The following is an 11,724-nucleotide window of genomic DNA, read 5'->3' on the forward strand; positions in this document are numbered from 1 at the left end:
GATATTTCTGTGGAACTTGCACGGGTAGTGCGAAAATGTCGGTATGATGACAGGGAAATCGGGAATTAGATTCCATCAATTTTAACTGCAGTACCGTGAAGTTTGTTATATGGGGTGTTTGAATATGTGCCTGTACCAGAAAAGACATTCATATTTTCGCAACAACTACAATGAGCAAGGCGTACGCCAATGCTGGCCGAAAGATAAGTGAAGGTTTCACGGACTTCAGTATAACTACCTACATGACAGATATCCATCTCCTGAATAAAATAATGTTATAGACAATCGGAAAAGGTAGTTTTATTCTTTATTCGTCTTATCGAAACGCCTAGGACAGAAGAATAAACACACATTTAGCAAACCGTCCGAAGTAAGACAAATCAATTACTACTATCACTTTCTCAGTGTGATTATTATTCAGTTACCGATGTATCGTATTCTTTTTTTCTCAAAACAATCCGTTCAATGTATGCTGTCGTAATTTTAATAATGTAGCTGACAAATATGATTTTAGCATTACTAAGACTACCTTTAAACATAGAATTAATATTAATTAAGGAACTGTCTGTACGAGTAACTCGAAGACCAGTAAATAAATAAATAAATAATGATACCTAAAAATGAGTGTCGTGATCGTTATTCGAACAGATCGCGATGATACGAATATGACCAGATTCCGGCTCCGTCTCATGACAAAGCTTCCAATGTGTAGCTTCCGTCGTAGTCCGTAGGTCAAGTCAGGTGCACGAATTCCAAACAGTATCTGGTATCCAAAAATACTATTCACTGTACATAGAAACCCAGTATTCATACCGCTATGAATTACCGTCCACTAACTTCAAAAGCAGGCCCATGAATTTTTGTTTAACCTCGCTGCAGTCGTAGACGAAACAATTTACTGCGACCGGTGCCACTTTGGATCTTAAAGAGGCATAACTGTCTATAATCGCAAATCTGTCCCATGTGGATAGGAAATCCCATATTAGATGGGACTGGCTTGCGGTTCTTTCAGAACGATCTCGCGTGCGCGATCTGCGATTCCACCAAAATCGACCTTTGCGTGTCATCTGCCTAGCGGATTTGTTCCTATTCGAAAGAAGCAAATGCCAAATCAGTACGGTTTGATGGTAAGATGGATTGATATTGAACTAGTTGGCGATATTACCTGGCTCTCGTTCAGCTATGCCGTGTTTTTTCCCGATAGTTTGTCATATGCGCTTTTTACAAACGAGTCACATACACGATTGTCCCGTTTGCACCTCAAACACATGTTTGGTCTGTAAATCGACAGTCACTACATATTAAAAAGAACGGTTGGAGGAGAGGCATTGTGAAAGATACCGAAAGAAAAAAATCCTGTCCGAGCAGCTTGCTGTTGTGTTTGTAGTTGATCGGTTGTGTCCTGCTACACTACTGTTGAACGATTTGTGGCCAATTCGATCTGAAAGAGATGTGATTTTTAGCGCGATCTTTTTCTTCAAAGGATATATTTATTGCGCTACAATCAGGGGGATTGCATTCCTATTCCGGTGTACATGTCGTCCATGCTATTGCATTGTGTTGGCTTCAAAAGATGGCCTTCTAGCAGAAAGTTGAATACAATGTACTGATCCGTTCGAAATAAAATAACTAACTAACCTTGCTGCGGACGCTGCACCAACTGAATAGTGGTTCTTCCTGCTTGCGGTGCTCCCACTGCTCGGAGCTGCATTGCATTGTATTGTATGCTGTTGTACCTGAATGGACCGTTGCTGTGTCTGATGCTGCGAACGCTGGGTGATGATAGTTTCAAATTTTGCTTGTTGCTACAACTGTTGTTGCTAATTAATGGTCTTCTGCGTTTGACAATGATTGGCTTGGATCGTTCACACTTTGTCTGCCGCAGGGTTCACCCTTCGTAAAATAAATGCATTTTGATTCAACACCACAATATTGGATAAGTTCGTTAACTAAATTTTACTTACCTTTCACGTTTGTAGATATGACCATTTAGGCGTATTTTGATTATTACGTGATTTTTGTCATGATGGATGTTTTTTGCTATTGGTCCAAATGTTGGAATTACTTTTCGGTGATTATGTTGTTGATTTGCGGGTTTTAAGTTGTGATGGTTATAGTTTTTTCAGGGGATGTAGGTAGCCGCTGCTGTTGTTGTTGATGCCACTGCTGTTCTATTGATTGAATGTTAAGACATTCAGATCCAGAATGTTGGATCGAGATTAGTGGAGAAATACTTTGTAGCATTTAATAATTGTTAGGGAACTGCGGACTACGGTTGTTTGCGTAAGTGTAACGATTGCATTCGCATTTTTTATAATTCTTTTGACGTTGATTTTTTGCAGGCGGTGAAGTGGTAAATCCGTTGAATCGGTCACCCGCGGTGATAGCGGTTATCTTCAGCTCTACCTAGTTTTGTGGTGAAAAAAAAGTTTCCACCTGATTAATTAGCTAGACTTGATGATCTTTTAACAACCTCCGTTCCGTTATGCAGCATTTCGCAGTACACTTGTCCAATAGATTTTCTAACCGAAAAAACTGGGGGAAGTTTTCCTTGGCACGAAACTATGGGGAACATTTTCCTTAGTGCGGGACATTGTGCGGTTGAATGAAAAAATTCACATATGTTGATTGGAATCGATATTCCACCGTGGAAATCAATCAGGCATACATTTGACAGATTCTAAGCTGCCGTTAAACCGAATCTAATGAATAGTGAGGGGATAAAAGGATCGTTGGTAAAAAAAATTATGTGTAAATATAAATGCGTACTTACCATTTTTCATTGTTTTTATTTGATCACATGCGTAACTAAGACTACTATGGTAACGGCTGTTCGAATTTCGTTCGAACTTTTCACAATTCGAATACAGTTATAACTTTTATAGACGAATATAAATAAATATAGGGGAGTATAAAAAATATAAAATCAGGGGAAATATATTTATAAAAGAGTGTCACGCCCTAGGCTGTGCCGTTCTCAAGATACACGGAAGTTCTACCAGAAGCTCAACGCATCCCGCAAAGGCTTCGTGCCGCAAGCCGAAATATGTACAGATAAGGACGGGAGCCTGCTGATGGACAACCGTGAGGTGATCGAAAGGTGGAAGCAGCGCCTAAGACGGGCACCTGAACGACGAGGAGAATGTAGGTACAGATGACCAAGGCAACGGAGGATTTGACTACGTCAGTGCAGTTGAGGACGGGAATGAGCCAACTCCCACGTTGAGGGAAGTTAAGGATGCCATCCAACAGCTCAAGAACAACAAAGCAGCTGGCAAAGATGATATTGCAGCAGAACTCATCAAGTTGGGTCCGGAAAAGTTGACTACTTGTCTGCACCGGTTAGTAGTCAGGATCTGGGAAACCGAACATCTACCAGAGGAAAGAAGGGGTGATCTGCCCCATTCACAAGAAAGGCGACCATTTGGAGTGTGAGAACTTCCGAGCGATCACCATTTTGAATGTCACCTACAAAGTGCTATCTCAGATCATCTTCCGTCGTCTATCACCTAAAGTAAACGAGTTCGTGGAAAGTTATCAAGCCGGCTTCATTGATGGCCGGCCGACAACGGCCCAGATCTTCACCGTACGGCAAATCCTCCAGAAATGCCGTGAATACCAGGTCCCAACGCATTACCTGTTCACCGACTTCAAGGCGGCATGCGACAGTATCGACCGCGTAAAGCTATGGAAAATCATAGACGAAAACAGCTTTCCCGGGAAGCTGACTCGACTGGGACTGAGACAAGGTGATGGACTCTCGTGTCTCCTATTCAACATCGCTCTGGAAGGAGTGATGCGACGAGCCGGGCTCAACAGCCGGAGCATGATCTTCACGAAATCCGGCCAATTTGTATGCTTCGTGGACAACATGGACATTACCGCCCGAACATTTGGAACGGTGGCGGCCCTGTACACCCGCCTGAAACGCGAAGGTCGCACTGGTGGTAAATGCGTCCAAAACAAAGTATATGCTAGTATGCGGAACCGAAAACGACAGGATCCTGCAAGGAAACCGCGTTACGATCGACGGGGATACCTTCGAGGTAGTGGAGGATTTTGTCTACCTAGGATCCTTACTAACGGCTGACAATAACGTGAGCCATGAAATCCGAAGACGCATCATCAGTGGAAGTCGGGCCTACTATGGGCTCCAGAGGAAACTGCGGTCAAGAAAGATACACCCCCGCGCCAAATTCACCATGTACAAAACGCTTATAAGACCGGTGGTTCTCTACGGGCACGAGACTTGGACCATGCTCGAGGAGGACCTGCAAGCGCTAGGAGTTTTTGAGCGACGGGTGCTAAGGACGATATTCGGCGGTGTGCAGGAGAACAGTGTGTGGCGGCGAAGGATGAACCACGAGCTTGCTGCACTCTATGTATCCAAAAGGTAGCTAAAGCTGGAAGTATACGGTGGGCAGGGAATGTTGCAAGAATGCCGGACAACAATCCTGCAAAAGATGGTGTTCGCTGATGATCCGGTTAGTACAAGAAGGCGAGAAGCGCAGAGAGCACGATGGGCGGACGAGGTGGAACATGATTTGGCGAGTGTTGGACGTAACCGACGTTGGAGAGCTGCAGCTGCAAATCGAGTATTGTGGAGACAAATAGATTCAGTGTTATCATGAAATTGATGTTGAACTAAATAAATGAATGAATGATTAAAAAAGGACATCACTAGTTCAAGATTCACTCGACAACGTTTGCTGCGGAGAGAAGCTAGAATGGAGAAAGCTCGAAATCCACGACAATAAATTACTAGACCGAACGATTTTTTTCATCCTTGATCAGCAATGAGCAGATATCGTGATAATTATGCGAATTGTTCTAGCTGTTTTCATCGTTATTGTTTTCGCCTGTGACTATAGTCTATAGCTAGAACAGAATCCATACACACTCAATTCAATTCGGTAACTTATCCTGATCAGAATGAAATAACAAGATTATAACAGAATACAATTTTCGTAACATATTGAGTTATAAATTAGGTCTCGTTAGTAGTTAAAATAACCTAGGGGCAGATCGCTTGTGATGCATTTTTTAAAATCAGCGAAATTAAATGCATTTATTTCCATCAAAATAGAAATTCGTAATGTATTTTGCGTTGCGTGCAATGTTTTTGCGTTGCGTGCAATGTTTTTGCGTTGCGTGCAATGTTGTTTGCGTTGCGTGTAAGACGTCAAAACCCTACAGAAAAACTAGCCCTACATTTAACAAAACGTCGAACAAAGTGGATCAGTGTAGGACGTTTGTTAAACAAACTTTTCTGCGAGGCAGTGCAAAGCTGATGCAAAAATGGAAATTAAATGCATTTTTTTCAATTTGATGCAAATTTGTTATACATTCTTAGAGTGATCTGCCCCTAGAAAATAACAGAAAATTATAACAAGTAACAACGCAAGATATTGTTTTGAAAACTTTTTGTTATGTGTTTCTGATCGGGTACGCACAACTTAACAGTCAGTAAAATTTTCCAACTGATAACACCGCAAAGTGGCTTTAATTTACTGATTTTCAGCGATTTATTTTCCGAGTTTCGGTAAAACAAACGTCTCTTCTACTGAGATCTCGGTAAAAGCTTTCAAAATCGATCAACACGGGTCCAACGATGGACATCTGTTGAACGGTTATTTGGACGTTGTCCAACGAATGTATTTCATTCGACGATTTTGAAAACAACCGTTCTTAGGGGCGGGGGGTGGTGAATCAAAGATGAAGATGTCACCCTGTAAGCAAACACTAAACATTATGCATCCAACACCGAGCACTAGGTGTCGTCGCAATGTGAGTGCCTGCGAACCCTGCCCATCCTGAGCTGCATGAGATGGTCGCTAAGTTCTAGTGATAAGGTAAAGTTATCTACAATGAGCACCAAATGCGTTCATAAATATTGCTAATATTAAAGATACTAACAGGGGTTTTCCTCGAAGTGTATTTTCCCAGTTGGCTTGAACGCCCTAATCGTGTTATAGACGAGAATTTTTATATTCTTGTTTTGGCAAATTCATGTACTATGTACCTACGTATCAAAAACCGTATCGAATCGAAACTCAAATTTTATCCTAACCCAAAAGTTGTTACACCGGTCGCTCACCGCGAGAGAATGAGCGAAAAGGCGAAAACTAATATTCAAAATACACTCAGGTTTTTTTTTACGCGGGGGATACGAGCCGCGTAAATGAAAACCGCGTAAATGAAAACCGCGTAAATTTCAAAATCCGCGTAAATGAAAACCGCGTAAATTTCAAAATCCGCGTAAATGAAAACCGCGTAAATTTCAAAATCCGCGTAAATGAAGACCACTTAAATTTAAGAATCCGCGATAAAGGGAACCTCATTGATGGATACCGCGTAAATTCCAAAATCCGCGTAAATGAAAACCGCGTAAATTTCAAAAACCGCGTAAATGAAAACCGCGTAAATTTCAAAATCCGCGTAAATGAAAACCGCGTAAATTTCAAATTCCGCGTAAATGAAAACCGCGTAAATTTCAAAATCCGCGTAAAAAAACCGCGTAAAAAAACCGCGTAAAAAAATACCGCGCAAAAAAAAAAACCGCGTAAAAAAAAACTTGAGTGTACGCGAGTTCGGGAGAGTGTTTGGAGGCCCGTGAGTTCCGATTCCAAGCAAGATTCCAACTGGAATAACAGTACACTGGTACACCCGATTCTGTCAGACCAGCAGCAGCAGAGCCACAGAGAGTGACAACAAGAGCGTTCGCGAAGTGCTGCGGTGGAAAATCAAACAGGAAAAGTAACTTTTCAGGTAGGAAACGATTGGAAAATTGCACCAATTAGTGAAGGATGTTGTTCTCCGGGAAAGTTTTCCCCGTGCGATCCGACACTAGGCAGGGTTGGTGTCGAAAATTTCGCTCATAACGGATGAAAAGTTCCAGCTGCAAAGAGTTTAGTGCGTTCGGAAACTTCGCGACGAAGAAGAATAAGCAGCAGAAAAACAAGGTGGAGCGCAGTCCAAATAAGGCGAAGCTGGAAGACAAAACATAATACGTATGCAATTATGGAGGAACGAAACAGGAAAATGTAGTAGCATTTTTCTACAATTACCACTACTACCAGCAGTGTAGGTGGTACTTGCGATTAATCAAATTCTTTGCCCGTAGCCCTCTATGTAGTAAAGGAAAGAGAGAGAGATAGAGAGGAAGCTGAACGAGAAAACAGGAGAGCACTTTCCTTCACCTGCGTTGATGTTTTCGATCGAATGAATCATAAATAACACGTTTTTTTACCTTTCTCACACGCAAACAGTGAATTACCACCGCACGGCTAGATTGGCAATTTGCAGCATATTCTCGCATAAAGGTGAGCGCAGGAACTTCCGTTTTACGGGTTGTTTTTGTTTCGCTAAACATAGTTTTTATTTTATTCGCGCAGGATTTTATCGTAGAAACGACAATCGAATATCGGAATGCCTGGAAGTGGTCCCGTTTATCAGCCGACAACGGTTTCCTACGAAGCCCGTCCGGGAACTGGTAATGGTGGTGGTGGTGGCAGTAGCGGCGGTGGACTGTTGGCTCAAACAGCGGCCGCTTCCTCGCTGAAAATGCTCCGGAAGCCAGCTGCCCAGATGTCGGTGTTGATTTTTGGACTCATTTCGTTGGCTGCGGGTAAGAGAATTTTGGCCCCTGGTCGGTGGTGGGCTGGTTTATTTTTTAAAGCGACTACTGTGCGTGTGTGTGCTGGTGTGGGGAAGGTGGGAGTTTGGTTTTCGCTCTGGTTAGGCAGGCGAAGGTCATGGTCACTTCCGGAAGAGTTAGGCGAACATTTTCAAGGTTTTGCTGCATTGTAGTTTTACAAGGCAGGTACCTGGTGAAATGGCGCCGTTTTGCCTTGAAATTTTATTTGGATTTCGTTCGTTTTTCTTGATTTACATTTTTAAACAAAATAAACAGTTAAAATACCTTTTTAGGAATCACCATGATTGCCAGCGGCTCAGCCGACTATTCCGATACGGAGCAACACCCGGAGGCACACCCAGACGGAGGAAGTATTCCCGAGGAAGAGCTTGACATCGGTTTGATTGTTTCCGGCGTTCTCGTAACGATCCTGGGTTTCGTTCTTCTCGGTAAATCTCGTACATCATATTAGTTATGGAATTTGCGTTTCGACTTTTTCTTATCAGAATCTGATACTAACTTAGTGACAGGATTAAGCTAGCGCCGAATTGACGCTAGGTCCAAAAACGGAGACAACTTGTGTTTCTGAGCAAACCCCTAGTCAAGCGTGACGTCCCGCAAGAAAAGGAGCTCATTTTAAGCTGATGAGAACTAATGAAATCGAAACAGTTGGTTTGGCTTAGGGGCCATGCATAAATGACGTAGCATTTTGGGGGGTAGGGAGGGTATACCAAATTTGTGACGAAGTGTGATGAGGGGGAGGGTAGGGTCAGAAGTTGTGCGACGTAGCATTAAGTTTAAAACCCATTGTTTAGAGAAAACAATTTAATGATCCTCCATTCCCTAGATAAATGAATTTAACTTCAAACAAGTTACTTTTGATGCGGTTTTTCATGAGGTAAATTTTACGATTCGCGGAATTACAAGATCGCAAAAATACGAAAAGATTTTGTATGCGGATTTAACTTTCTACATTAGTTAGCTAATGTTGCTAACTAGTAGACTTAGTTTGGAAGCTGAATTAAATTTTCACTTCGAATTCAACCAAACAAAATTTGGTAATTTAGTTGAACGAATGGTTCTTAGAATCATTGGCAGATGCACGATTGTGAACTGAGAGAACTTGTCTTCATGCTCCCCTTGAAAAATAAAATTCAAAACAAAACTATCAACACTATATAAGTCATGAAATGGGCTTATTTTGCACGCAATTTGCTTTTAAAATTAAAATGTTGATAAAAGTCGGCAAACATTTTGAAAGGACATGTATTTAGAATAATTGAAAAACATATGTAGCGCTTTGCATGGGACGAGGGGGAGGGGATAGGTAAATGCTACGTTTTTTACGAGGGGGAGGTTAGAATTTTGTGACCAAATGCTACGAGGGGGAAGGGAGGGTTCAAAAATCGCCGAAAAAAAGCTACGTCATTTGTGTACGGCCCCTTAGTAAGCTAATGCAAGATTCGCTATGCTATATTTTTCCTTAGTGGAGAATAATTTAGGTAAACACTATTTTTTCTCCATTAAGGAGAAAATTGTCTAAAACCATGTTTGCAGAACTACGCTAGCTCAAAAAACGGACACAATTTGTGTTGCGTACATTATATTGTTGTTCTTACAATCACTAACCATTATCTGCACACCCCTCAGGTCTCTACATCAAGGTTGCCGACTGGCGCCGGAACTGCGTCTGCCCGTGCACCCTCACCAAGAAGCAGGGCTTGGCACGGCAGCTGCAGGGTAGCAGCGGTGGGCAGATTTTGGCACTGAACCCGAGTACGGATCCGCTTGTTTCGCACACACAGTATGCACCGGTTTCCGAGATTCCTACCCGCCAGGAGGACGAGGAACGGCGAAATCTGATGCCCGATAGTAAGGATTCGTGTTTGAGTAGTGCCGAAGAGTCGGATCGAATGCTGGATCCCGATCCGAGGATTGTTCTGCGACCGATTGGCGGCGGTGGTACCGCGGAGGATGCTTAGGAAGAGGAGGATGAGTGGTAGGCGAACTAGGGTGGATTGGGTTGGACAGGCGGGGATGGTTTGTTTTGTATCGCTAGGATAAGCTTAAAGCTTCTGTGCGAACAGTTTCGAAAAGAAAGGTGCACGAAATAAGGTTTTATTTGACTGGGAAAAGGGAAAGGTAACCAAACAAAGCAATGAGATTATTTTTTGATGTTTGATTCGTTCAGAATTTCAACAAAAAGCATATATTGGGAATATGACGAAAATTTGGAACTACGGTTAGTGACAAGGTGACGAATTAACAGCGAATCTCGCGAGGAAAAGTTTCAATATAAAGTCAGGTTTATTGGATCTGACAAAGATTATTGTACAACAGCTGACTTTAAGCGTATTAGTTTTACTTACATTTCAAAATTTAGTTTAGTAATAGTAGTACCTAGTTTTCCTTGACCGTACTATTCTAGAAAATCTCACCGCTATCGAAAAGCTACGGTAAACATTCGTCTATAGGTAAATTAAAATCAACTTACTTTTCTTGTAGTCGTTCGAATTTTACAAGAGACTGATAAGAGGGTTCCACTTCCGTCCACTTTTTTCCGTTAGAATCCATTTAAATCTAGACTGGAAGGTTGTAAACATGGTTTATCATGGCTTGTATTGCTTTGTTGTTTGAATACCATCCTCCAATTTTTTAGAATTTCGGATGTTTGCAGAATAATTTAGGAGTGAGGATAAATGAAAAATAAACCTAACCTAATTCCATCCACTCCCATTTTATAAAATCAATTTTGAAATACCGTAGCTTTGTCAGTACTTACAAACACGCTAAAAATTTAATGCGAAAACACGGCATTTACTTAGTTGACAAAAAAAATGTATTCACACCAGCGAGTCTAGATTAAGTACTTAGTTTTTTTATTGCATTTTACTAATATTAATTTTCGTTAGAAAAGTAACACTATACAAGAGCAAAGAGTGCAATTATATACATATTTATTCAGTATTCCGTTCCATTCCAAAATAGGCACAATAGAAAGCTCATACAAACCTACAACAAGCACGAATTTACTCTCAAACGACTACTACACAGGTATCATCCGCTTGTTCATTTATATTTTGATGAATACTTTTTAATAGACTTCCCATGAACACGTACAATTTTGTACCTGTGTACAAAATTTCGTGCACGCGTTCAACTTCAAAAATGCTTCGTCTCGATGTGCAAGTTTGCCTCGAACATCGAACTCAAGCGAACGATGTGCAAACGCTAGTTCAAACATCCGTGTACGTACACCGGGTGCATACACGAGACCGATTCGCACATGGCAAAAACAGTCAGCGCTAGTGACGATGAGAGTTAGAAAGAGAAAACTGGTGCCACGAACCGATGTGTACGCACACCGTGCACGTACATGGCGAACATGTGCACGTGTTTAGGTACGAAATAGTGGGTTTGAGCTCGTACACGAAGTGTGGGTTTAATATGAGCACAGAACCAGGGAGAACATTGTGTGTACGATGTGCATATGGGAAGACTGCTTTTTAAATTTTCCTTCGAAGTTTATCAGTAGCTGTAATTTTTGAAAATAATTTTCTGTCAAACGGAACAATTTTATTGTTAAACATGGCGACCGTTAGGAGGCTAACGATCATCTCTTTACCATCCTTAGGAATGGTTTATACACACCGACTAGTGGATGAAAGGTACACAAACACAACATTTACACTCACACACTTACAAAAACACATTTCGGAGCAGATTCGTCCAGGGGTGCACTCTGCAGGACGCAAAAAGGGGTGCAATAGGTAACACGCAGAAGGTATTTGATCGAAGCAAGTGATAACATAGCAAACGAAAACATCATTATTATTACTGTGTACTTTTGTAGTAGCACATTTATATAGTCGCATAGAGACAGTAAAAAAAACGAGAAAAGATTTTAGAACTTGTGGTATGTTATTTTTGAAGAAAAAAAAAACTAGAAGAAAAAACCTATTGTTTCATACCTGCTCTCTCACGCTCTCTCTCTGTGCGGTGCGCCATGCAGACAAAACGAAACGAAAAACGAATATTGTGACACCGAGAGACCCCCTAATAAAAAAGTTGAATTGGTAAAAATAAAA

The 11,724-nt window shown here is 41.5% G+C and overlaps 1 protein-coding gene across 2 annotated transcripts; it reads left to right on the forward strand.

Moving 5' to 3' along the window:
* The first annotated feature begins 6,636 nt into the window (after nucleotides 1-6,636).
* On the forward strand, nucleotides 6,637-11,724 carry LOC131687002 (uncharacterized). 2 transcript variants are annotated; one of them, XM_058971041.1, is made up of 5 exons: nucleotides 6,637-6,768; nucleotides 7,269-7,322; nucleotides 7,395-7,627; nucleotides 7,930-8,085; nucleotides 9,287-11,724. In XM_058971041.1, the coding sequence occupies exons 3-5, from the start codon at nucleotides 7,429-7,431 to the stop codon at nucleotides 9,616-9,618; spliced, it is 687 nt and encodes a 228-aa protein (XP_058827024.1). In that variant the 5' UTR covers nucleotides 6,637-6,768; nucleotides 7,269-7,322; nucleotides 7,395-7,428; the 3' UTR covers nucleotides 9,619-11,724. The 2 variants fall into 2 exon arrangements, with proteins under 2 accessions (XP_058827024.1, XP_058827030.1); XM_058971047.1 differs by lacking the exon at nucleotides 6,637-6,768 and adding an exon at nucleotides 6,860-7,083.

This window comes from Topomyia yanbarensis, chromosome 1 (genome assembly GCF_030247195.1).
Source record: "Topomyia yanbarensis strain Yona2022 chromosome 1, ASM3024719v1, whole genome shotgun sequence".
Taxonomy (NCBI): domain Eukaryota; kingdom Metazoa; phylum Arthropoda; class Insecta; order Diptera; family Culicidae; genus Topomyia; species Topomyia yanbarensis.